The following is a 27382-nucleotide window of genomic DNA, read 5'->3' on the forward strand; positions in this document are numbered from 1 at the left end:
ATTGCTGACAAATAAATTCAATTTTGAAACACTTTTTCTATTTACCACACCACTCAGCCTCAAAGAGGACAGAGCTGGACACAAAGACAAGGGAAGTTAGGGAAAAATATTCACATCCACACAGCTTTCCATTAACTATGAATGCAGCAGGGGCTCCCCTGGGGATGGGGAAGGGAACCTGACATTTGGCAGAGTTTAGGAGCAGCAAGACTGATTTACACAGAGCTAGAACCCAGCCAGATCTCCGGCCACCTCCATGAGACCTGTGTGTCTACAAAATGCCTCTAAGCCCTTCAAACCCTTCCCAAATACCTCCACTTCCATCTAAGAAAGAACAAAGGGGACATGATTTATGCCATATCTCAACATAAATATTCCTTCCTAGGACGTCTTGGTTGCAACAAAACTGCGCAAGTGCACCTAGAAATATTGCAAATAATTCCTGCTAGAGCAAGTAATTCCTGAAAACAGCCGTTTCTTTTTATCTTTTTCCTCACAGATGGATAAAAAAGGAATTTTTTTATCCCCCTCCAATCCCATGAGTGAGGGCAGCCCCTCCCCAGCCCGAGGCAGGTGAGCGGTGCAGGCTGTGCTCCATCCAATGTGCTGCATTGTGAAGGTTTGCCCGTGGTTGAGTTAATCCCAGACACATTCCTGAGCCATCAATCAGAGCTGAGTCAGCCAGCGTGACTGCTCTGCCCTTTTTATTTTTTTTTTTTTTTTAGCCATCACAAGTTCTCTCAGCCTTGCTTGCCAGCAGTGAGCTGGGGGGTTATTCTTTTTTTTTTTTTTTTTTTTTTTAATAAAACTAGGGCTTGAATGGGAGCCGGGAAATGTTCCTGTTGTCAGAGTATAACCTTTAAAGCTGCACCGCCTCAAGGAGCTTCTCCTCTCTGGGATGCTGCTACAAAATTCATCACATGGAAGGAAAATTAAGGATGCTGCTGCCTGGGATGGCCCTGGCTCCCCTCCCTCACTTGGGGGTGGTGTGACACAAGCCCCATCCTGCACATGGAAAACAGAACAGATTTTTGGAGGGGCGGGGGGATTTTCTTACAGAGCAACCTTGGAAATGCTGCCCAAAGCCATTCCCAGGGAGGCAAAACCTTCCCCCCTCACCGTGCTCTTCCCACAAGGACAAGGATTTATCAGGGCTTCCAAAGAGCCCCTGGGGAGGGCAGGGGAGCTGCACTGCTGTTGTGGCTTTGTGGGACCTCAGCCCACCCCGTGCTGGAGGTGTTATCAGAGTCCCTGCAGGGCTCCCCGTGAGGAGCGTGCAAGGCCACGTTCATTGCCCTAAAACAAGTGTTGTGTCTCTGCCTGGCTCAAGGAGACAGCCAGGTTGCTAGAGATAAAAGGAATGACTAAGAAAAATTAAAATCTGGTGGCTGCTGGATTTTCTGGGGTCCTCCCTTTCCTCAGGATGCACACAGGAATGAGCCTAGCCACAATCTCACACCTCAGCATGTCCACCTGGAAAATATTACTGCAGGTGCCTCAATCACATTTAAAATGAGAGAACACCCTCCTTGGTGAGAGGGCCTGGAGCACAGAGCAGCTGGGAGAAGGGAGATGATCCCTGTGCACCCCAAAGAGCTCTGGCCCAAAGCAAGGCCTGACAGGCCCTGCCAGCCCAGGGGAGAGCAGAGCAAGGGCTGCACATCACCAGCAGGAGCCAAACCATGGAGCTGAGCTGGGATGAACAGCACTCTGCACCTTTTAGTCCCTTCAGCTCCCCACAAGCTCTTGGACGTACAACTCCCATAGTGGGACAAGCCTCTAATCACAGAAGAGGCATCCCCACCCAAGGTGTGCTCCCAAAAATCATGTCAAATTACACCTTGCTCTGCCTTCTCCTACTTTTCCTCTGGAACAATAAATTAATATTAAATATTAATTAATGTATTTTATAATTCATATATTAATTTTTATTAACTAATAAAAAACCCACACACAGGTTTGAAGGGAACTTCAATTGCAGATGTTCTTTTTCTGCCTTCAGGGCAGACAGACCTTATCTCAAAGGACAGCTCTTGTCCAGCCCTTCACTCAGCACCCAGGTATTTAATTTCAAGAACTAGACTAGGTTTGAATAAAAGCCTAGTCCTGCCTAATTTGCACCCTAGATTTAGATCTAGGCAGGACAAGTCCCAATACATCACTTTTTCTACCCAAGAGCGATGGAGCACGTAGAGCTTGGGGGGCATTTGTTAGTTCTAAGTAGGTGTTAATACTTGTAGAATTCATAGAAATATTTGAAAAACATCTTCTACTAGACCAGGGTGCTCCAAGCCCCCTTTAACTTAGCCTTGAACACCTCCAGGCATGGAGCATCCACAACCTCTCTTTTGTGGTAATTATTATTTATGAGGCACAGGAACACGTGTATGAGAGAACACATGGTGACCCTTAGGGCCTGAGAGCATGAATTCTGACACAAGGAAGAACCAGATCACATCTGTATTTCAAGATATTTTATTGGTCCAGCAACTGCAAAATATACAAATTTCTGAAAGGCATACCCTGTTTTTAAGCTGGCACAGCTTTATATCAGGCAATTATTCCAGATGTATTTACAGAACAGTTAACATATCACAAATAAAAAAAAAAGTAATCCCAAGTAACTACACCCTTCTCTCCAAGCTTTGCAGTATACATTAAATAAATAAAAAGCGCTTTGCTATTAAAAAAAAAAAATTAAAAAAATAAATTCAAGTATCACAAAGGAAAACAAACCAGAAAGCAAAAAAAGAAAGGTGGGAGAAGAAATCATTGGTGTGGTTTGACATGTCCTCTCTGCCAATCTGCCTTGGCTGTGGCATCAACTGCCCAGGCCTTGGTTCTGTTAACCAAAAAGCTGGACAGCAATTTTTTTTGGGGCAGTTGTGATGGCACAGGGTTGACACCATCCCAACCCCTCCAGCATAAGATAAACTCAGGAAAGCACTTTTCCCAAAGCTGGAAAAAATACCATGTTCAAATTCCAGATTTCTGTAGACCTACTGAGACATCTATTATTACTAAAGGATGAAAATTTAGGGCCGTTTTGGGTTTTCTCTGGATTTTAATATATATATATTTATATATATACACACACAAACACACACCAAAACATCCGCGCAATTACACGTGTACAGGATCGATCTCGGGGCAGCCACACGTCATGTTTGTATTTGCTGGCTTATCTTTTTGCAGCAGCAGCAGCAGCAGGAGAGAGATAAAACTCCCCACGAAGGAGGAAGTTGAAAAGAGCCCTGTGAGTGGCCTCCCCAAAACATTCATTTATCTGGAAGGCAGAGAAACCCAAAGCGCAGCTGCCACCCAGGGCACACGGAGGGGGAAGCCTGCTTTTAATGAGGCTGTTAAAACAGAAATAAAGCAGAGCAGGGTGGGGGGAGTGTTCTTTGCTTTATCTGTACAGGACTATGATACACATATGCACAAGCTGACACAGGCAGGGCAGTGCCAGGACTGTCACCCCATGGGACACGGGCTGAGCGTGGCCCCGGAGCCCTCCCGCCGTCGGTGCCGCTCCAGCGCGGAGCACGAGGCACTGTGGTTCACCTTTTCCCAAAGGAAAAAAACAGACCAAACCCACCCCCAGAACATGCACACACCCTCAAAGAGATCATTTCTCCACCAAACCTCTCTGATCCCATCTCTGGGGATGGTGTTCCCTACACAGGACGCTGGGGAATGCCATGGGAAGGAAGAATCCAAAGGGTTGCCCACCCGTGGTTCCCCAGCCTAGTGCTGCAGGAGGGGGGGCTGCCTTCACCTCCTGCCTCCAGCAAATAAAAAAAAGTGAGATGGGCATGGAGAAGATGTTGCATATAGATGGGGAAAAAAAAAAAACCCAACCCAAAACCCTAAAAAAAAAAAAAAATACAAAATCCACAGATTTCTGCACAAAGCAATAGTGGTTAATTGCCATTTTTAACTGCTGTCTCCCAGCCCAGGACAGGCTGCCTGCCAGGGATCTTATGGATCAAACCACTGGGAGTTGGCTGATGGAGTCAGTCAGGTCCTCATCCTGTTCCCCCCACTTTAAACACTGTAACTACTATTATTTTGTAGTCCCAGCTTTCCAGCATGCAAAATACAATTAAAAACAAACAGAAAAAGTTGCCTGTATTCAGGCTTCCCCTGTTAAGGGGCACAACTTGGAAAAAATAAAGTAGTTATGCTTCTGCCACAAATAAAGTGCAAAAACCAAGCAGTTTCTAAGTATACACATACACACACAGATGTGTGTGCATGTATACATAAAATTAAAAAAATACAGACAAAACTGTCCCTTCTTGTGGCTCTTTGCAGTCAGACAGGGACTCCTGCAAGCCAGCCAGACCTCTGGCCACCTCCATGAGACCTGTGTGGCTACAAAATGCATCTAAGCCTAGGGATTGAAATCCTTCCCAATACCTACACTTCCAGCTAAAAAAGAAGGGGGAGGTGAAGTACCAGCACAGCACCTCAAACAGTGCCCAGCCTCCCCAAAACTCAACCCATGCCTGAACTCAGACCATCCCTGGGTGCTCCCCAAGATGAAAGCATCACCCAAGCCCCTATTGGCATGGTTCCTCATGCACTGCAGGCATCTTTCAACTACTTTTAGCAGCAGATAAAACTGCAAACCCCTTTAAGGTATATTGATTTAAAAAAAAAAGTGAAAGAATGGGTTGGTTTTTTTTTATTAAACCCAGCAGTTCTTGCAGTGAAGGAGTTCACACAGCTGCTGTCCTGGTGCTCACAGATCTGCATGAGCCAGGCTGGCATGTGTGACCAGCTGTAGTGTGGGTGAGGGACTGCAGCACAGCATGTTAGGGGCTTATTCAAAAGTAATTAACAACATTAATAATAATTAAAAAAAAAAAAAATGCAAAACCCCTTTACCCACCCCCGTTTCCCCTATTTCTCTACTAACCCCGCACCATCCACATATATACACACCCCACCCAGAGACAGATGGGTACCAATCATCTATACAGAAGATCAAAAACCACTGAAAAGAGAAGAAAATGAAACTCCTGTGCACTACAGAAGCACGTTACAGCTCGCTACGACCTAACAGGATGCCGGAGAGGAGAGCAAACGCTGCAGCCTGAAGAGCTGGTGGTGACCCTGGGATGGAGCTGGGCTCCTCCTGGGCTCTCCTGCATCCCTCCCCGCTGAGCAGAGCGGGGTTTGGGGCAGGGGGAGCAGAGCCAGCCCCGCCTGGGTTGGAAGCAAGCTTCGGGAATGGCGATGGGATGGGAAGCTGGCGGCGCCGGCGGCCTCACAGCGGTGCCCACGGAGTCACGACGGCTTCTGGGAGGTGTTCATGTTCTGCAATGAGAGGGGAAGGAGGGGTTGGGGTCAGGCTCCAGCCCAGCAGCACCTTCTAGAACACATTAACATGGGAACAAAGCCACACACGGGTCACCACAAAGCACCCACCACAGAGGGGAGGACACTGCCCAGCCGAGGAGAGAGGCAGTGACTGACCCACTGCTCAGCTCCTTGTCACAGACATATTTTCTGAAAAATCCTTTCCTTAGGACTTTTTCTCCTGAGAAACTGAGAGGCCTTAGGAACAAACTGTAAACAATGGTTATATGCTGCTGTGGAATGCAACAGGTGCATCTGGGATTGGTCTCATGTGGTTGTTTCTAATTAATGGCCATTTAGAGTCCAGCTGGCTCAGACTGTGTCCAAGCCACAAACCCTTGTTATCATTCTTTCTTTTTCTATTCTTAGCTAGCCTTCTGATGAAATCCTTTGTTCTACTCTTTTAGTATAGTCTTAATATAATATATCATAAAATAATAAATCAGCCTTCTGAAACATGGAGTCAGATCCTCGTCTCTTCCCTCATCCTCAGACCCTTGTGAACACAGTCGCAAACCCCTCCTCAAGCACTGCCTGGCTTTAATTACAGGGTTAGAATTTAGATATCTCCAAAAACTGAGCTGAACACCTCCTGATGCTGTTGAGTCAGGGATAGAGTGTAAGACTCCAGGGTTCAGAAGGTGGATCAGAAGGTAATTCAATGAAGATTGTGGGACTGGACATGGCACTTGGTGCTACAGTCTAGTTGAGGTGTGAGGGCATGGGGTTGGACTCGATTTTACAGGTCTCTTCCAACCTCATTATTCTGTGATTCTATGTGACTCACTAAGGTGAGACTTGGTCTCAAAGTAAAACCCCCTCACACTATTGGTGACTATGAATAGCACACTCTGGAGAACCATATCTATAAACAATGATTAAAGAAGGAGAAATCATAATTGTTTTAATTCTTTTCTCCATTGTTTTAATTCTTTTCTCAGCTTGGGAGAAATTCTCTGTTCTTTCTTCGACCGAGCTGAGAATATCCACACCCTCTCACCCCACCCTGTCTGTCCTTCTGAAGCTGCTCTTTGGTCAAGGCAAGATGACAGAGGACCATGGTCTTCATTTAAGCCAAGTTAAACATCTCTCTCTTGCTCCCCTTGAGGGTGGGCAGTGTCCCCCCTGCCTGCCAAGGGCAAGGCCATTGTTTGTCCATCCTTGGCAATGCCAAGAACAGGCAGCTCCCACTGGCCATGCCAAGGACCACCCACCACCAGAGGTAGAGCAGCAGCACAACTCCCTGATGACACTCCATGAGGTCTCATGGGCCTCAGACACGCTTCAGACACAGCCCTGGTACAGGATGATGACAACAGGTACCCACCAGCACGCGGTGAGGACCACAAAACCAGAGACAGCCAGCTACACACAAGCAGGAGCAGCCCCCAGGAGAGATCTGCTCCAGGAAAAGCCCAGGGGACCACAAGGACATTGCCCAACTCACAGAACTACATGGAAACAAGGTAGGGGAAAAAAGGACTAGGAAACAGCTAGGAAGAATTCTTTTTTTGTTTTCTTTGTTTAGTTTGGTTTTTGGCAAGTTTTTTTGTTTGTTGGTTGGTTTGTTGAGTTTTTTTAATGCTTTTACTACCTAAGCTGCTCCTACAAGCACCAGCAACCCCAGCCAGGCTACAAGGCAGAGCAGGCTGAGCTGTTCTCTTTGTTGCCTAAGGAGACAGGAGGAGGGTGAGGAAAAGCCACATGCACCACAGCCATTTACCTTGGAAATATTAGCAAAGAGAAAACTTTGAGAAAGTGACAAACGGGTCTTCTTTTTAAGCATGAAAAGTGAAGGGAAGAAGAAGGGAAGGGGGGAATCAGGTGACTGTTCAAAAGTGCACTTTGGATCACAAAGCAAGCAAAAAGAAAAGAAACCATCACGCCAGGTAGTCCCACATCTACCAGCCACCCTAGGTGTCCCCTGGTCCTCCTGGATGGGGATCAAGACCCCAGCAGTGAGGGCTGATGCAGTGAAGCTCCCATACCAACCCAGGCTCATGATTCAAGCTGTGACAGAGGCACTTTCCACCTCCCCAGCCCCTTACAGGTGGTGGCAGTGAGGGACAAAGCAGTGTGCAGGACAGCAGCCTCCCAGAGCTAGCAGCAGTGTGAGTGTCACCAGGCCTTGGGGTTGGCATGTCCCCATGGGTGACACAAAGCCCACACTAGGAGAAGGACACAGGCTCCCAGCAGCTGGAGATTTAAACTTGCTGCTGCTAGCCTACAGTGGGTAAAACCATCACTGCCTGCTCCAGCAAAATCTGACACATCCATCTCCAAATTCAACACCTGAGGGTGTTTCCAGCCTCCCAGCCAGCACCAAGGCATGCAGTGCCTTTTGTTCCAATAAACATGTGAAAAGGGTGGAGGGAAGGATGGACAAAACCTAAAATGCTTCCAGAGCAACCCAAGAGGAGCAGGTCTCATCAGGGGCTTTCCTGGCCATGAGCAGCAAGGGGAGGATCACAGGCATGCAGGCCATGCTGAGCAACTCAACTTCTGCACTCAGTGATCTCACCTAACCCAGCCATCAGCAAAGCCAAGTGCAACAGTCCTAACTTCCCTTTTCTCAAAAATGTTTACTCTAAAAGGGGAAGAATTATGAGATTCAAAAGCTCCTACAGGCAAGCAGGGCTGAACTCTGGCCTGGCCACAGTAGAGCAGATCCCTCCATCTTCAGCCCACCAAACAACCCAAGCCAGGGATGCTCACAGGCTGATTTCAACTGCCCTTAGAGGGCAAAAAGACCCCCTGTACACTACCCAGTATCAGCTCTGCCCCAAAGTCTTCCCAGTCTTTGAGAAGGCCTCTGAGCACACAACTGCTGCTCTCAACTCAATGTAGCATTAACTCAGTCCAAAGGCTTCAAATTTACCCAGGAGCTGTTCCTCAGGGATATAACAGCCCTAAGCCAAACTGCCAGAGCCTTGATTATTCATCATTAATGCATGAAATGCTCATGGTGTTTTGCTTTCTTAACAGAGCCAGAGAAGGACAAATTCCATTCACTCTGCCCACAACACCTAGGCTGGCTGTTTCCAAAATCCAGGTTTGCAGATGGCTGGTCCCCCCCAGGATCATCCAGCTCCAGAAAACACATTGCTGAGAAGGTCAGAAGCTTCTCAGATACCTCTCTGGTGCTATCACTCACAACCCAGAGCCCTCAGGAAGGACAGAGCACCCAGGTCTCTCACCTACAGTACAACATGCTATCACAGAGGAGACAGCTCCAGGAAAACCCAACAGCATCACCAGCAGAGTGAAAAATCATAATTTGCCTAATTTCACAACAAAACTGGGACATTCCATCCAGCTAGGATATAAACCAGCACCCACTCTCCTCTTTACCCTTCCTAAAACAAATCCCCCCAAACCAGCAGAACATTAACTCCATGAAATCCACACCCCGTGCGGATATTGCAACAACAGAACAACCCAGCAGGATGGCAAGAGACATGGAATAAAAGGGTTGGAAAGGGGAATAAGAGGCAAGAAGGTACTTACAGGCATGCCTTCCCTAGTAAAGGCTGCAGAGAGACAGAGAGAACAGAGAGAGGTGTCAGTAACTCTGTGCCACACCAGGCAGAGGACAGTGGACAGCAGCGAGGGGCACTGGGCAGCCAGAGCAGGCAAAAGGTTTTTTTGTGAGGCTCAACCAGCCCAGGCAGAGCCCTGGGAGCTGACACAGACCCAGCTGTCCTGAGAGGCTCATGCAAAGCAGCAACCAAGCAGAGCAGTGGTGGAGCACGGAGCCATTCCTAACCTGGGCAAGGAGGGGACATCACACCAACACAGACAGCAGGGAGAGGGGCTGGGCAAGACAGCCACATCCAACAGGCAGCTGGTGGGGAGGGCAGCATGGCAAAGGCTCCTGTAGATCACACAGGACTCCTCAGTGAGCTTAGGAGAGGGGTTTGTGCCTGGGAAAGTGAGCAGCAAGCAAGGCCTCTCTTCCTATGTGCCTTCATGGGTGGGTGACAGAGGAGAGGACACATGAGCACCATGGCAGGGTTTCACCCAGGTTCACCACACCAAGAGCCTTCTACTTAATTTTGGTCCATTTTGCCTACAGCACCAGCATGAAGGAGACCCTTCCAGCCAAAGATGAGTCTTGGCAGCAGCTCCTCCTTCAGAGAAGCACAAGAGAATTTGATTTACTGCTATGGCCAGGCCTACAACAGAGCCAAGCACACCCAGAGGTAGGGAAGGCACGAGCCCTTTGCTCCTGCTCACTCCAAGGAGACCCCTCAGGAGGCTGATGGCTTTAAGTTAAATTAAAGCAGCCTAGAGCTTGGTGGAAGTTGATGGCACTCTCAAAACCCAAGAGAGGATCAACAGTGACCCAAGGCAGGGAGGGGCAGCAGCCATGGGGAGGAAGATGCATCTCAGACAGCAGCACAGCTCACGACAAGTGCAAGCAGCTCCTCAGCTTCAGGAGTGACAGGAGGACAACAAACAATAAAACAACGAGAACAACAACAAAAAAAAAAAAAAAGAAAAAAAAAGGAAATAAGGAAAAAAAAAAAAAAAAAAAGAAGAGTTCAACTAACTTGTCCCGGCATCTGCGTGGGCACTTCCTGAGGAACACAGCCTGGCAGGGCAGGAGAAACAGCCACATGCTCCTCCAAGCTGTTGATGCGAGGTTTTTTGGTGGGCTCAGGGCTTGCTAGAGGGGTAACGCTATTACGTCTCATGAGCGGGTTAGGTCCCTTCTTTGCTTCCTAAATTAAAGTGAGACAAAGAAAATAAAAGTAAATATAAAAAAATAAAGCAAAATAAAGGGAAAAAGGAAGAAGGCGACAGTTATAAAGGAAAAAAAAAAAAAGAAGCAAGTTGCTTTGGTTTTCTTAGTTTTAAATCTTAGAGTGGTCTCTGCTTTTCCCCACAGTCACTGTCCATCAGCAAAGGATGCACTGAAAGTCTCTGGGCACAAAAAAAATCCCTGATGCCAAATGCTTAAGAGCACAGAAGGGGAGGGGAGGAAAAAAATGGCTCTGCACTCAGATATGAGACAGATTTTCTCCTTATCTGAGTCTCAGCTGACAAAAAAAAGTAACTACAGGTAGCTGAACACACCCAGCAGCCAACAAGCCATGACTCTGCAGGACACAGGTGCCCATTGGTCTCCTCCTCAAAGCTGGTCCCTCCACCCAGAGAGAGGAGTGAAAGCAAGCAGAGGGAAGATGAGCCAGCCCAGGCTGATCAGGAAGATCTGGGGCATGGGAGCAGAGCAGGCAGCGAGGGTCAGCACCACGCCAAGCTCCAACTCAAGCAAGGGGGATGGAGGCAAAGCTGAGCAGGGGCACCCAAGCACTTGGCACTTGTCTCACCCTGTCCTAGCCAAGGCCCTGCTGCCATCCCCAGAGAGGGTGGCAGAGCAGGACATCAGTGTCCCCGTGCAGGGGGAAGGACTGGCTTCCCCCCACAGCTGTGGGGAGGGACAGGCAGCTCAGGTGCTGCCACCTGACAGGGGAAGCAAAGGAAAGGAGATGTGGGCCAAAAGCATCACTTTGGGCTCCACCACTAAGCACAAGTTGGAATAGTCCCAGCATCTTGGGACATGGGTGCTGCCCACTCTGTGTGGCTGCCCAGCCCTGACATTGAGTTTTGCATCCTCCAGTTCTGCCCTCTGAGCTCCAGTGGAGCACTTGGCAGACAGACCCAACCCTACAGGAATTCTCCACAGGACCATCCCCAGCCCAGCACTGCCACCTCCCACCCTGCAGAAGGACACAGAGCACGGGCATACCAGGAAAGCACCCTCAGAGGCAGATGGAGGGCAAGCACTGAGCCCAGGCTCTGCCAGCCACCTGGGACACCTGGGAGAAGTCACCTTCTCCATCATCCACAGCTCCACTCCCTGCTTGGGCCAGTGGATGACCATGCATGTGGAAGTCAGAGACCAGGGAGGAGTTTTCCCTGGGTAAACACACTGGGAAGCAGGAACATGCAACAGTCCTGTTCCCTTGGAAAACCCTCAGCTGGCCACGACTTTGCAGAGCAGGAACACATCTGATGCTCCCAGTCTTCCAGCAGCACTTCCAAGCACTCAGCTTAGCAATCTCCCCATACCCACCACCACCACTGGCAGGATTTGGGCAGTTCCCACTGCCAGGTGACCACAGGGGACAGGAGGGAGACACCAAAGGACAGCTCCAGGGAAAAGCAGCACTCACCTCTGGCCGATCTCTGTGGGTGTTGACTGCTTCAATGTTCAGGGAGATGGATTCCACCCGGCAGCCTGCACAAAGGAGCACAAAGGGACAGATCAGCAGGGCCAGCAGGCACAGGATGCTCCCAAGGGCCCCAACCACAGATCCCTGCTCTTCCCCCAGACAGCCTGGAGTCAGGAGGAGGGACAAGTCACCCCCCTGGCATGTTTAGGAAGGTCTCACTCACCATAGGCTACTGGGGTCAGCTTCAACACTGTGTGCAGGGGACATTTCAGGTAGGGCATTTCATCTGCAGAGACAGCAAAGCAGAAGGGTTACCTGAGCAGGAGGCTCAGACACCTTCATCCCACACCACAGAGATGCACACTGCTGTCACAGACACATTTTATGAAAAATCCTAAGGAAAGTATTTTTCCTCCTGAGAAGCTGAGAGGCCTCAGGAACAACATGTAAACAATGATTATCTGCTGCTGTGGAATGCAACAGGTGCATCTGTGATTGGTCTCATGTGGTTGTTTCTAATTAATGGCCAATCACAGTCAGCTGGCTCAGACTCTGTCCAACACACAAGCCTTTGTTATCATTCCTTCTTTTTCTATTCTTAGCTAGCCTTCTGATGAAATCCTTTCTTCCATTCTTTTAGTGCAGTTTTAATATATATAATATATATAATATATATAATATATATAATATATATAATATATATAATATATATAATATATATATAATATAAATAATATATTAATATATAATAATACAAATAACAATATATAATTAATAAAAATTATATAATAATGTATCATTAATATATTATAATATAAAATAATAAATCAAGCCTTCTGAAACATGGAGTCAGATCCTCATCTCCTCCCTCATCCTAAGACCCCTGTGAACACCATCACACACTGCAGGATGTGAACAACCCAGAGCTGTATCCATCATCCCTCATCTTCCCAGGGACAGGGAGCTCACCTGCACTCTTGTCCAGGAAATAGGCCAGGAGACAGCGCATGACAGCCTGGTGGCAGATGACAAGGACGTTCTCTTGCCTCTCCAGCTCCATGATCACTGGCTCCAGGCGCTGCACCAGGTCCTGGTAGGACTGGGGAAGAAAGGGAGGGAGGTGAGGAATCAATGCAGCGAGCATCCCAAAGAAACAACGGTCCTTCTCTTGGTACACCTTCTGATTCCGTGCCTCTGAGCAAACCAAACTGCTGAAGACAAATAAATCCTCATCCCCAGGCTGCTCTGGAACTTCTAATTCTTCTGCAAGAGAAGGAGGCATTCACATCTCACTGAATCACAGCTTAGGCCTGGAGAATTAATTAGGGGAAGCAACAAGGGCTTTGAAGATAGAGCCTCTCCATCATCTTGACATCTGATTTGCTACAGGATTTCAAAGTTCTGAGAAGTCTGGAGCAACCTGAGAAACCCCAGAGTTTTGAAACGCCTCATAAAAACCACAACAGGCAGCCAGAAGGAGTCCCAAACACCCAGAGTTGGTGTCTGAGATCCCCACATATTCTTCTGTCAGATACAGGGTCATGAGGATGTCTCCAAAGATTTTTCTGCAATGTCTATGGGCATGACTTTCAGTTTGGGGATAATCTGCTCAATTCACAGCCTAAAGTATCATCCAGAACTGATGTCAATTCCCACCTCATTGTGTCACACCCTGAAAGCAGACTGCCAGGAACAGAGATATTACCATCAACCCTTAGGGAATGATACTGAGAACAAGGTGAAAATTGCTTTTTTTGGAAATGAAAGGAAAGAAAATTAGGCCAGCACAAAACTGCCAGCAGATATAACAACGGGAGGTTGGACTAGAAACCTCTAGAGACCTTTCCATGCTAATTTGCTATAAAGTTAGTGGGACTGTTTGTTAAGTGACATATTTCTTAGTGAGATCTTCATATAGCAAGATTTTGAAAGAGCTCAAGGTAGAGGTAAACATGAGCCCTGCTCTCTTTTAATTTTAGTTTCTTGGAGCACCCACTGCTCCTCTGCTCAAGAGTAGAAGACAGAATGAGGAAAAAAAAGCCACATTTAAAGTACAAGCCCTGCAGACTTTGCAGGGGTGTCCCTGCACACCTACCTCCCCAGAAGGATAACGGTAGTAATATTTATCCTGGTCACGCAGAGCAAATTCCTCTGGGTGCTGCTCCCTGATTTCTTCATAGGTCATTTCTTCACACACACCCTGCCAGGACAGGAAAGCAAGAGGTTACTGGACATGCTCTCAGCACAGCCTCCAGACAAAAACCTCTCTTTCTCTTTTGTGCAGCTGTTGTGGCTGCACAGATACTCACAGCATCAATCTCATTGAGTGCCTTCCACTGCTCATAGGGCAGCTGGAGAGCTTCTGCTGTTTGGATTGTCCTCTTTAGCTGACTGGTCCAAATTTTGAGGTCTTTCAGGTTCTGCTCTTCCACAAATTTGTTCAGTGCCACTGCAAACTGTGGGACGTAGAAAAAAAAAAAAAAAAAAAAAAAGAGGTTGATTGCTAGTCCACAGCTTCCTTTGTTCCCTATTCCCAGTAAGTGCTGCCTTCCACAGGCACAAATATCAGCCTAATGCTCTGAGGGGAAAGGCAGCCACACATTCATTGATCCCCAAGAGCTGCAGATGGATCCTCAGCAGCCCAGCTATCATCAAATATGCATTTTATAAATGAGTAATGCAATGATTGACTCTCACAATTAACAGACAAATATCATGTATATAGGTTAAGAAAAGTTTTATAGATTCATAATTATGTTTTACCCCCTCATGTGGTTATCAAGGGACATCTGGGAGGGTTGGCTTGTCACTGTGGTGACACCTGACCTCCAGTCAGAATTTGAGGAAGTGATCTCCACCACTGGACAGCGAAGGTGGAGTAAATATCTGGGGTGCTGCAAAGAGAATCCACCAGATTCTCAGATGTTCTCAAGAGTGGCTGCTTTCACAGTGGACAAATGGTATGTGTACATCCAGGAGCCAAAAGAAACAGATCTTCCACAACTGCAGTGTCCATGACAGAACAGCTGGGTCTGTGCCTGAGGAGCTGGAGAGTGCATTCCAGCCAAGCAGCAGGTTCTCCAGCACATGAACCTCAAACCCACACTGCTCAGGATGCTGGAATCATGGAAACCTTCTGGTGACTCAAAGCTGGAGAGAAGTGTTTGTGTCCCAGCTAAACCTGCAGCCCTGCTTGTGGCAGCTGAAGTTTAAGTGTATTGATACTACTAATCCAACCTGTGCAAGCTGGTTCACTGCACCACAATGCCAAAACCAGTGGGAATGCCACTTTTCTCTTGTTCTACTTCTGTTTCTGAAATAGGAAAGTAGCAAAGAAGGGGTTGATGGAGACAACTTTGGAAGGGGTTGAAGGATTAAAAGGGAAAACCTCCATTGTTAAGTTTTCATCGTAACCTTGTTTTCTCTATTCAGTCTTCTGTTGTATTTTCAATAAGGTTTAATAAACCCTGCTAAACTATGAGTAACCATTCCTCACACATTTAACCCAAGGCACAGCACCTACTGCAGCCACGGGGGGACATTTTCCATCTCCCTCACCTTCTTGCCCCTGTTGGAGAGGCCAGAGTCACCTCCAATCCTGCCCTTGAGGTTGAACTCGCTCTCCCCGTGCCGGCAGAGGTAGATGGTGCGGGGCTGGACGTGGATGTTCATCAGGTAATAAACAATCCTGCTCTGGATGTGGTCCTGCACCCTGTTCACCAGGAACCGCCGGCCCACGTCGATGACTTTGATGAGAGAAAGTTCCCTGGGGACAGACAGAGACTGTCTATTGTATGCATATTATATATATATATATATATATATATATATATTAAAAAAATATTAATTATATATCTACATGCAAATATATATTCTACATTATATGGTTATTTTTATATACATAAATTATATTTTATAGTATCTATATATTTTTATATATCCTTTATATATTTATATATTCATATATAAATATATTTAAATATAAATATATAATGTATATTTTATATATTATATATATTTAACAGATCTTTATATATTTATATATATTATATACATTAATATATATGTATTCAATACATAAGTCCAATATTTCTTAATTTCTCATTCTTTCTGTAATGATAAGGTCTGATTCCAACTTAGACCCCTCAAATCTGCAAAATAAGAACTTTCTGCTTTTCCTTCTTCTGTCTTTCCTCTTTTCCATAAAGTTATTTTTCTTGAAAGGGCAAAAAATCAATTTTATTTTTAAACAGAGATGAAAATCTTAATGAATAAAATGCACAGGTTAGGGATCTTGATTTCTTTTGCCCAATAGCTCCATATTGCTTCTGTGATGGGGAGCATAAGAAAAATTAAGTAATTTCAAAATGTCAATTTATTCCTCCCGTTTATTTAGTGTCATTTTTTAACATAATCACAATCCCACATCATTTGCATTGATTAGAACAAAACATTACAATATACTGGAATAATTAATATAGATATTAAGAGTGGCCATCATGAAAAAATATATTCTTTTCAATATTCTGCTTTGGAAGTTCAGGTTGTGTTCTGGCACAGGCATAACCTCTATAAATGTCACTTCAGTTAACACCAGCTGAAAACATCTGGGCTGTGATACCAGATGTGGCATCATGCAAGGTTTCAACCTGCCATGATTCTCTTGTAGCTGCTTCCTTCTGGTTTACAAGTTCTCCAGGGAGCACTTTTCCCTTTTCCTGCTTTCCTGTCATTCTCCAAAGCAGCAGCCCTGTGAGTTTTCTCTGCCCATGTAATCACCCAGCTCAAAGGATTTCCTGCAGGCTACTTTCAGCAGGGAGCCAACAGGTAGTGGGGATTCATGGAGAGCTGAATAGCAGCAGTGTAATCACCACCCCTCCCCTTGCAGCAGCAAAGAGGATTAAACAGGACTAACAGGGAACATGCTGCTCCCCAGGACAGGGACAATCCACACAGGGCACACAGGAGTGTTTGTGAGCTTGGCGAGGCTGGGAGGTGCCTGCAGAGTCAGGCAGGACAGCAAAGCTCTCCCAAGGCACACAGGCAGGAGCCACAGGGCTTGCTCAACCCTGTGCTCTGAACCAAGCTGTCCCTTCCCTTCACTGAGACAATGAAAAAAGCACCTCAACCCCTCCAACTCAAGTGCTTTCCCAAAGCCTTTGTATCTGGACCTGCAGAACAAAGTTGAAAACAGCTCATCTGAGCCCAGAAGAGCCTGGCAAGGCATCAGTACACATTTCCCTGGAACAGGGCCTGGGGAAAGCAGCATTTTCCTGTGAAAGGCCTGAACTCAAGCTGAGGCCTGGCCATAAATCATTCCAGCACAGTCAGATGTTTGAAAACAAAGTGAAATGCAGCTCCACCCTTCACTGCTGCTCTCCTGGCAGAGGGCAGGTGCTCAAGGCAGCTCAAAGTCAAGGTCTCTCACCTGTCATAGTCATCAGGGTCGAGGGGCTGGTAGCTGGCTTGGTAACAATTGATCCTCTTCATGAAATCCTCCATGGCATCAGTGGAATTACAGTCCCGGTAATCTGGGCTGGACAATTTCACTTCCTGGAACAGAAATAAAAAACAAAACATGCCACAGGGAGAGGTTAGGAAGCTTTCCAAGCCAGACAATGCTAATCTGGAATTTTAAAGTCATGCCAAGATCCAGTGATTAGCTGAAACTAAGTGATGAGTTCTTTATAGTCATCACTCATCACACGACAGAAAAGAAGCAAATTAGACCCAAAACCAAGCATCAGGTGGGAGAATTTGCTATCAACCATTGCATGATTAGTACAGAAACCCACCAATCCACTCCCATTCTCCCAGAAGTTGGGCTAGCACTGCACCACCCAACAGCAGGAAAGCTGAGCTTCCCAATGGCTAAAAAACCCCATCAGGTTCAAATTCAAGCTGAAAAAGGGAAGTGCATGAACTTAAACAAGATCCTTATCCCAGCTCAGCAGCAGGACCGTGAGATGGCAACATTTAACCCCTTCTTGTGCATTATTTGCTGCAAGCTGTTGGGCTGAAAGACACTACAAACAGGCAGTGTGAATATCTACAACTCTCATGGACTAATTCCTGCCTGAACTAATCTAACAGGCTGCTTTTCCTGAAGATTTGGGTTTGAACAGCAGCATTACACACTGGTAACTTCACAAGCAGTCCTGAAACCAACAGGATAACACCGTGGATCAACACATGTGGCAGCATCCCAGGCCTGGGGTGTATTTTCCACACTGATCCCAGCACTAAGAGCACCATTCATCTGCAGTTCCCTGTGGAGCAAAATCTCATGCTTGAAGGGTGAGAGAATCAGCTCCTAGCTGAGCATTAGTTTCCAAATAAAGGGATTAAAATCCTCAAAAAAAAAAAATCCAGCTTGGGGGAAAAAAAAAAAGTAGCAAACAGAGCATTTTGTTGTAGAAAAGGCTGTATGCAAAAAGTTGGTCACTGGGATAAGAGCTCCCAGCAGGAGCAAAAGACACTCTTCAGCCCCTGGCTGGCAGCACAGTTTGCCTCCAGTGAAGCCTTGTTGGCTGCCTCCAACCACCTTTTTATCTTCCATGTGCCTCAGCAGAGTTTCCAGGATGATCTGCTTCACTTTCTTCCCAAACACTGATGTGAAACTGCACCTGTAGTCCCCCAGTTCTGTCAGGGCTTTGTTTTTCCCAACCCAATTCTTGTCTGAACAGCCAATCTCTGTATTCCTCCCAGGCTGCCTGTCCTTCCTTCCATCCTCTCTTTAGGCTTCCTTTTAGTGTTTGATTTTGAGTTTGCCCAGGAGCTCCTTGTCCATCCTGGCATTTTTGATGGCTGCATCACAGCTGAACTTGAAGATGACCCTTGAACATGAACCACTTTTCTTGGGCCCCTCTTCCCTCCTGGGCTTGCTTTTTATCCCACAGTACTCCAGGCCAAAACCTGCTTTCCTTTCATCTCACTTGACAGCTGCTGCAGCACAGGCTGCCCTGGAGCTCCACATTCCTCAGTAGCCCCTCCTTGCAAGGTGCAGCACAGAGCAAACAAGGACAGGTGCTGTCACCTGGAGAAGGAAGTCACCAACACATTCCAGGAACCTCCTGGACTGGCAGTGCCATGCTGGGCTGTCCCTCCAGGCTGGTTGAAGCCCACCATGAAGACCAGAGCTTGTGAGGGTGATGCCATTCCTATCTCTCTATGGAGGGAAAGCAAAAGCAGGACATTGCCACCAGTGCCACACTTACCATAACGTTGGTGGCAACCACGTTGGGATCATTGCAGACAGATTCAATGAAGAACACCTGTGAAGCAAAGCAGAGCTCAGCTGAAAGCCACCAAAATAAGGTTTATAACATTCAACCAGCTCCTTGCTCAACCCAGCCTCCTCCCTGCTGGACCAGAGAGCTCCTCCTCTGCCCCACTGCCATCCTTTCCCTCCCCATGGCTCAGTGCAGGGAATGAAGGAAGATTTTCATGTTTTTAATCAAACCCAGCAGTGAAATCTCCCTCAGACAGGAGCAGCATGAGGATAACACATGAGTTAGACAAGATACACTAACTCTACACCACAGTGGGCCTCACAATGCAGGCACCAGACCCATGGCACCAACCTTGAACCCGTTCTCTTTGGCGAAGTTCAGGATCATCCCTCTCCTCTCCCTCGTGGTATTGGTGGCATCAAAAACCTTTAAAAGCAAAAGATCTCAATTAGCACCACAAGGGCCTGGTTTCCCAGCAAGCCCCTCCTCAGAGGAGGGGCTGCAGAGGATGTTTGGGGTCAGCACAGCTGCCAAACCCCAGAGCACATCTGGAGCTCACCGCAATCTGCCCGGCCTCCTCCGTCAGGTACAGCTTCACATCCCTCAGGGCAGCCATGGCACATTGCCTGCAAAACAGGGACAAATGTGTGGCCCTGAGGTCCTCAGGGTGTGGAGGACACCCTGAAGTCACCAATCCCACACGGATTCAGTTTTGAGCCCTCAGAATCCTTGGAAGAAAATCAGAGCCCAACTCTGAATTTCAAGTCCAGGGGAAATTCAGAGCCCAGCTTCTCTGTCCATCAGCCCCAAACTGGGTAACTCTGCTCCCAGCCATGGGCCTCAGCACCATGTGGGGTCAGGGAGCCCACCCTCACCTCCTGACTTTCATGGCCTCCTCGTTGTCAGGACGGAAGAAATCATAGGAGCTGTAATGCTTCACAGCCTCGCGGCGATACTCCCCAACGTTGAAAACTGGGTGGGAAAAGGAAAAAAAACAAAAAAACAAAACCATAAAAACGAGGGACATGACTCAGTTGTGTACCTTCTGCAGTTAAAGCAAGCTGGGGGCACGAAATTACATCCTAAGGGCATCCCTTGGTCTTCAAAGTGAAGGAGAGCCCAGGATATGAAAACACAGATATTTCTATTTGGCCTGTGGGATCTTGGAAACGTCCCCCACTACCTCCCATCTCCCAAAGCAGTGATCTAGAAGAACTCCTGAGGACCAGACCTCCTGCTTTCCCCTGGCAGCCAGTGCAGGCCTCACCTTTTGTGGGGACACCAATCCAGTTGAGGTAGCGCGTCAGCTTCTTGGAGATGTAGGTCTTGCCACGGGCTGGGAGGCCAACCATGACTATCACGGTGGGGGAGTTGGCAAGCTGAGGCCCACAGGCTGCAAGGAAAAAGAACAGGAGCTGTTAATTCTCTGCATTGACCCAACAAGGCACTTGTTTTCATCTGGACTCCTTCCAAGTGCTTCAGCAGCTGGAGGAAACATGAAAGCCACATCCTGATGGGTGCAAAGTGGGCAAGGAGCCAGCAGCTGGCCCAGGCTCTCTGGAGAGCCTCTGTGCCTCAATTTCCACATTTGCAACCAAAATAAAAAATAATTTATAAAATAAAATTCAAAATCAAGGCAAGCACAACTTCCCATTCCAATGGCTTGGCAATTCCATGAAAAGCTCAATGACAGCCAAGGATTTTGGACCTGTCCCTGCAGCAGTGTCTGTGCTGAAATACCAGATCTGGTCCAGATCTTCACCCACAGAAAGCATCCCCTAAAATGTTTGACTAAATTTCCAGCTGACACACAACCAGCTAACTGGACTTTCTGAAGACAGGCAAGGCAAGAGAACCACAGAACTAGCAGCATTTAAAAGCAGATATCCAAGTACATTTATCCCTTTTTTTCCTTGCAAACCTAAGCTCGGTTGTTGGGATTTTTTGGGGTTTTTTTTTTTTTCTGGTTGGTTGTTTTTTGGGGGTTTTTTTGTTTGTGTTTTTGGGGTTTTTGTTGTTGTGGTGAAGAGGGTCCATGTCAAACAGCTGGAAAGAAAACCAATTGGCAGCATTTGCAGGACAGGTGGGACCCTGCAGGGGATTTCTCACCCACCCTTCCTTCCATGCACCCGGTGAGCACAGAGAGCTCATAGGAAAGGAATGCAGGGAGTGAGTGGCTGGTGGCAGAGCCATAAAACCCCATTAATTACGGCCTGGGTGGAGAGCTCTGCCTGCCTAACACAGCTGCCCGAGGTGGGACAGGGGATGCCAGGGGCACCCGGGGATGGACACGGGGGCTGGGGGAGGTTTTTGTCAGGAAAAGGGCAAAAAAACTGAGAAGTACCCATAGAACATGCAAAGTACATCCCCTTTGAAGAAAATAAATAAATCCAGCAGCTGGAGAAACCAAATTAAGGCCACAAGGAAGATTTATGGCACTGGTACCCACATGGAAGAGCCACCCATCATCTTCCCAAGTTTCTCACCAAAGCAAACCAGCAGGCAAGACATTAAAAATTACCTAAAATATAGTTTACTTTTTTGTTTCATTCCCCAGGCTGGAGCTGCCCTCACTCCTTCCCTTTGTGCAACCTGCCCCATGCCCAGTGCTGCATTTCAAAACCCCAGGGCAGCTCCCAAAGATTTTGGCAGCAAGTGCCAATTTTCTGTGCTGGGGCACAAGGGAGCTGTGCAACACACCCAGAAAAACACTTTCCCTGCTCCCACAATCTCACATCCTCATCCAAGCTATGAGTGCAGGTCTGTTTTGCATAAACCCCACACAATTATTAGATAAAGGGAGGAGGAAGGGATAACACCTGAATAAGGAAACTCTTCCTTTCCCTACCTGCCTGAGCACAAAGGGTCTCAAAGAGCAGAGCTAAGAGGATTTAGGGCCATTAAATAGCACTGCAAGAGTAAAGGGACAATGCTGGGCACTGTTCGTGTCCCTGTGGCTCCAGGCAGCTGTGACAGCCCCAGGGCTGGCACTGCGTGGGCACACACGTGTCACCTCCAAACACCCAAAATTCAGAATTTTTTCTGCCCTTGCACCATGGAACAGCACCTCCCAAAACACCACAGCATCAGCGAGCAACTTTTCATCAGCAATCCGAGCCCAAAGCAAAAGTCTCCGGGAAACTTTGCATCAGGGATGAAACACAACCCAGTGTTTTGCTCCCGGTGCTTCACAAAGGCCTCATTCATCATTTCTTTTCACCACTGCTGGGAAGCTATCAGGGATTTCAATGCATATTCATTGCTCCTTATCAACATCTACAGCCAGGTAAGTCAAGGGCAGGGATGACTTTCAGGCTCAGTCGGGAGGGTATTTAACAGGAGCTTATCACTTTTGCTGTTTGCCAGAAAGTCAGTGGGTAAAAGAGAAAGAGGAAAAACAATATAAAGAACACCCAGCCCAAAAGGGAAGGAAATTTGCTTCTATAAAAAGCCGGATAGAACAGCCCCCTCCCCACTTGAGGCATTTTCACTGTCTCCTCCTAAGTATTCCCCAAACCTCCCCCAAGCCCGGACTGCCCGTTCTGTCGGTCCTATTTCATTTTCCCAGCTGCAATCCCAGCACCTTCCCTGACCCTGCCCACCGCTGTCACCGCCACCGAACGGGACCATCCCCGCCGTGTGTCCCCCGCCCGCCGAGCCCCAGGGACGGGGGAAAGCAGCCACAAGGACGGAGAGAGCCAGCGCAGCCCCTTCCCTGCCCGAGCATCCCCCTCCCCTCGCCCGCCTCTGCCCAGCCAGCGCCTTCGAGGGCTCCCCTTTCCCAGCCCCTACGTGAGAGACGTGCGGCGTGACAGCAATTTAATGGATCGCCGTCGAAAGGGCAGCTGGAGGAACCTCCGCAGCCTGCCCCGGACCAGCCAGCACACCATCGGAGTGGTTCTTTCACACCCGGGATGCGCCATTCCCAGAGGATGCTCACACCCGGCATGCGGCCGCTCCCTCCAGGCATCACGCTGGAAGCGGTCCCCGTTATCCCTCCCTTCCCTCCCACCCTCGCTCTTTGTTGCTGCTGAGGAATTAATAGCACGTTTAAAATACCTCGAGTTAAAAAAAAAAAAAAAAAAGAGTTAGCTAAAAAAAGCCTAAAAACCCTCTTCTCACATTGCACAGCGTGGCTCGCTCCCACCCCGAGAAAATATAATTACAAGCCACATTGTGTTATTAATAATCCCCTCGGTGCCTTAATATATCAAATACGTTAGTTTTTTCCGCTACCAAAAGAGAGCTCTCGCTGAGAAACCCGGCGAACGAAGTGGCAAAAAACCACTGCGTGCACAAGGGATTTCTCTCAGAGGTGCCAGTCCTGGAGAGAAACCCAGCCACAGAGACACACGTGCGAAGCATTAAGCCGGGAGACGCTTTACCCCACTCTAAGCACAGCCCCCGGGCTGCCCAGATGTGCAGCCTGTTGCTGAAATCCCATTTCCTCGGCAGCTCCCGCTGCAGGGCTGCGCATCCCAACATCTGCTCCAGGGTGCCTGACCCACAGCCACGGGCGGCACCAGCTGGCAAGTTCACTCCATGTCTATTTTTTTTAAAAAAATATTATTTAGAAGGGGAAACTTTCCAGCCAAGGTAAATAAACATCGGAAGCGACTTTAAACGCCTGATGAAGGCAAGCAGCGGAAAGACTGATTCACGCAAAGCCACTTCCATCCCTCCTCGCCAGGCTGCGAGTGCCACCCCGTCCATCCCGGCTCCGCGCATTCCTGCGAGGCTCCTTTAGAGCCGGGAGTCGCACAACCGGCAGCTTGTCAGGGTGGCTGCTAAAGAGCTGCTTCCTGAGCTTTCGGATTAGATCACGATTCAAGATTTGCTTTATGGTAACACCGGGATGACCCAAACATTTTTATATTGCGAGCTTCAGAGACAAGGGGACACCAATGCAGGAGTTTCAGCGCTCATTTGTGCGTTCCCCTCCAGCTGCCTCCCCATCCCCTCGGGGTTAAACAGTAAACTGCAAACGGCTGTGTCTGGTTGGAGTTTTAAATACATTGCCCTAATCCTCCCTGCATCTCCCCCCAAAAAATTTTTAACACGCTAATTGGACAGGATTTGGAGCAACCCGGTCTAGTGGAAGGTGTCCTGTCACATGGCAGGAGGGTTGTGGAACGAGATTATCATTACGGTCCCTTCCAGCCCACACCATTCATGCTTCCACCATTAACAAATCCCCGGGCGAGCCGCTTGACACGGCTCAAATCCCGGCTGCGAGGTGAACAACCTCCTCCCTTCCCTTTTAATCCCAGCACTGGCAGCGCAGAGTGGAAATGGGGCCACGCGTGTGGCGGCGGCACCTCCCGCATCCTGCGGGGCCATGTGACAGCGGAATGCACCTTCCTGCCCTGCCTGAGTCACGGGATGGCAGCGCCGGGATGCCGGGGATGGGGCTGGGATGCTGGGGCTGGGATGCCGGGGATGGGATGCTGGATATGGGGCTGGGATGCGAGCACCGGGGGGATGCTGGGGCTGGGATGCTGGGGATAGGATGCGGGCACCCCCGGGATGCTGAGGCTGGGATGCGGGCACACCGAGGAGAAAGGATGCTGCAAAGAGCCCCGCCACGATGCGCAGAGAAAGGGGAAGAATTCCACTCCCCATCCATCCATCCCATCCCTCCATGCCATCCCACCGGGATGCTGCCGTGCCCGTACTCACAGCGGCGGGGCAGCGCCGGCCGGTTGTCATTGGGCAGCCAAATCTTCTGGATGCGGCTTTGCGTCAGCTCCATGGGCATTTTTAAAACAAAGGTCTTTTTGCGCTCCGCGTCCACCTTGATGCGTTTGAGGGAGGGAGGAGGAGAAATAAAAAAAGGGAGGGGGGAGGAGGTGGGGGAAATATATGATAAAAAAACAATCAAAATGGGGTTTTGTTGCAGTCGGTGGTTTGGGCGAGCGGCTGCGGCGCTTTCGGATGCTGCTGCGAGCCTCGTGAAGGTTTTACGGCAGAAGGGGGAGGAGGAGGAGGAAGAGGAGGGCCGGGTCTGCAGGGCACAAAGCCGGGCAGGAATGGCCCCAGCGCAGCCGCTGCGCGCTGAGAGGGAGCGAGGGCGAGCCCCGATGGAAAGCGGCGTGGAAAAAAATATAGATATAGATATTTAAAAAAAAAAAAAGGAAAAAATAAAATATCTTTCCTTTTAAATCGGAAAAAAAAAAATAGCAAGAGAAGAAAGGCAGCAGAATCTCCACGCGAGGCAGGCGGGGAAGGAGCGGTGCCACAATCGCGGCTGCTGCTCGGGCCGGCTCCGCTCACGATGCGCCGGCAGCCGCCGCGCCGCCTCTTTCTATCCCGGCAGGCCGGGACCGCCTCCGGGGCGGGGCGGGACGGGCCGGGCCGGGCCGGGCGGGCGCTGCGGCGCCGCCGAGGAGGAGGAGAGGGAGGAGGAGGAGGAGGAGAGGGAGGAGGAGGAGGAGGAGAGGGAGGAGGATGGGAAGGAGAGGGAGGAGGATGGGGAGGAGGATGAAGGCGCGGATGCCGGCGCGGCCCCTGGCGCCCCCTGGCGGCCGCGGCCCGCGCTGCAGCGCGGACAAAGGACGCGCTTTGTTCCGCGGGGGGAGCGCGACACCGACCCCGCCCCCACCGCGGGGATCGGGGGCGCGCAGGGGACCCCCAGACCAAAATATTCACGGTCAAATAAATGCCCTATTTCATTTCTCGCGTCTTTTCAACCAACGAGGGAATACTATGTAAAATGATGCAAAATGATGTAAAATTATGGAAATTGAATTTAATTTTTTAATGGAAAATGGAAACTCGGCAATAAAAAACTTTTTAAAAAATGCTTTAAAAATAAAAAAAAGGAGTAAAAGATGTAAAGAGAAAAATATTAATTAAACATTAATTAGGAAAATAAAATAGGGACTAGAGATGAAAATAAGAAGGGGGAAAGGAAATTTTTAAAAAGTTGGGAATAAAGTTGAACAAAATAAAAAAATAAAATTAAAAAAAAATTAACTATAGGCAAATAAAATAAAAACAAATTTTAAAAATAAACTAGAGGGAGGGGGAAAGAGAAAGGAACCCTAAGTACAGCGGTGGGATGCGGGGGGGCTCCGCCGGCGCGCCCCTTGCGCCGCTCACTCCGCGGCCGGCGGGTTCGGCCCGGGGGTCCCGGGGGATGCCGGGGGTCCCGGGGGGTCCCGGGGGGCCGGAGGATGCCGGCCCTGCGCTCCCGCACGTCGCTCACGTCGCACATGCGGTGCCGCTTGCGCCGCCTCCCCCGCAGGGGATGCCCGGGATGCGGCGGCTCCGCCTCCGCCCGCGGCCACCGCGGCTGCTCCGCCCCGCTCCGCGTCCCTCCGCCAGCAGCCGCGCTGGGGATGCTCCGCGGGAGCCTCTGCTCGCAAACGGGCGCAAAATGCTAATTTTTGTTCGATGTTTTACAAATTTATTATTATTTTAATTTAATAATCTCGTTTCATTATTTATTATTTAATGTTTTAATAAAAATACTTTATTATTTTTATAATCTTATCATTTTACTATTTTTTCTTTTTTTTTATTTTTTCATTTTTTCATTTTATTTTTTCATTGTTATTTTTTCATTTTGTTCTTCTTTTTTTATTTAATGTTTTAATAAAAAATACTTTATTATTTTTATAATTTTATCATTTACTAATTTTTTCTTTTTTTCATTATTTCATTTTATTTTTTCATTATAATTTACTTTTTCGTTTCACTATCATTTATTATTTAACGTTTTCATAAAACTATGTTATTGTTATTATTTTTTCATTCTGCTATTAATTTCATTGTTCTTAATTATGTCACGTTAATATACAATAAATAATAAAAATATAATAATAAAAATATAACTATAATAATAATAATAATAAAATCTTTTATTAGTTTATTAAATGTCTTCATCCACTCGCCAGGTTCCTGCAAGTTATATTTCCACTCTAAATTAGGCTGCAAACTGCACCCCAGCAATGCTGACACCCCCCCACAGGCTCTGTTTGCAGCACAGAGGGGTTGGGACTACCTGAAAATTCCTGTGATGGTGCCCAAACCCCCTTGTCCCCCAGCACTGATGGGGATGGTCCCACCCGGCATGGAGGGGTTTCTTTGGGAGGATTTTGGGAATTTGCCACAGCAGGGAAATGTGGGATTGTGTCAGGGTGGGAAGAGCTCTAGAGGTGGGAGCATCTGCTTTGATGGTGTTTAATACAGCAAATTTTGCTTCAGAATTTAAAGCCTGATAAGGAGCATCTCAGATACCTAAAATGTTCAATAATCTTTTTTTACTTAGGGCATCTTCCTTCTCTGGAAGCAAAGGCTTGTATTTTTATAACGCATTTAGAAGGAAGATATTTCTGGCTAATTCCTTACATGGAGCCAAGATGAAGTAAAAAGTGCACAATCTTTCCCTCTCCTACACAAAGGGGAAAAAATATTCACAGGCGAAAAGAAAAAAGAATTTTAAAAAAGCTACTATGAGGGAGCTGGAAAAGAACCAGAGATTTGGGGTGTGGGAAGGAAGATGGGAGAGAGCTGTGAGTGCTCCAGTTGGCAAGGATGGGATGGGAGTGAGGCACAACAGCCCTCCCTGCACCGCTCTGCACAAAATCCCCAAATCCTTTT

At 48.0% G+C, this 27382-nt stretch overlaps 1 protein-coding gene across 4 annotated transcripts; it reads right to left on the minus strand.

The window, feature by feature from the left end:
• Positions 1–2471: 2471 nt before the first annotated feature.
• On the minus strand, positions 2472–24883 carry PFKFB3 (6-phosphofructo-2-kinase/fructose-2,6-biphosphatase 3). 4 transcript variants are annotated; one of them, XM_058804588.1, is made up of 16 exons: positions 24458–24738; positions 20046–20171; positions 19654–19750; positions 19338–19404; positions 19130–19204; positions 18764–18820; positions 16975–17099; positions 15105–15312; positions 13856–14002; positions 13642–13746; positions 12516–12645; positions 11770–11832; positions 11547–11611; positions 9921–10091; positions 8875–8897; positions 2472–5325 (listed from the first exon to the last, which is right to left on the minus strand). In XM_058804588.1, exons 1-16 carry the CDS (start codon positions 24534–24536, stop codon positions 5319–5321), a joined length of 1545 nt encoding a protein of 514 aa, XP_058660571.1. In that variant the 5' UTR covers positions 24537–24738; the 3' UTR covers positions 2472–5318. The 4 variants fall into 4 exon arrangements, with proteins under 4 accessions (XP_058660571.1, XP_058660574.1, XP_058660572.1 ...); XM_058804592.1 differs by lacking the exon at positions 2472–5325 and adding an exon at positions 6735–7141 and having other exon boundaries at positions 24458–24883; XM_058804591.1 differs by lacking the exon at positions 8875–8897 and having other exon boundaries at positions 24458–24883.
• Between the last annotated feature and the right edge of the window lie 2499 nt (positions 24884–27382).

Source organism: Ammospiza caudacuta, chromosome 5 (genome assembly GCF_027887145.1).
Source record: "Ammospiza caudacuta isolate bAmmCau1 chromosome 5, bAmmCau1.pri, whole genome shotgun sequence".
Lineage (NCBI taxonomy): Eukaryota > Metazoa > Chordata > Aves > Passeriformes > Passerellidae > Ammospiza > Ammospiza caudacuta.

Excerpts from the sequence above, each read along its gene's own strand:
- PFKFB3 (XM_058804592.1), bottom strand. The coding sequence starts at position 24,536 with ATGCCCATGGAGCTGACGCAAAGCCGCATCCAGAAGATTTGGCTGCCC. Across the intron at positions 17,100-18,763 it reads TGGTTGCCACCAACGTTATG|GAAGTGAAATTGTCCAGCCC; the intron begins GTAAGTGTGGCA and ends TTTCTGTTCCAG. Across the intron at positions 11,612-11,769 it reads GCTGACCCCAGTAGCCTATG|GCTGCCGGGTGGAATCCATC; the intron begins GTGAGTGAGACC and ends TCCTTTGTGCAG.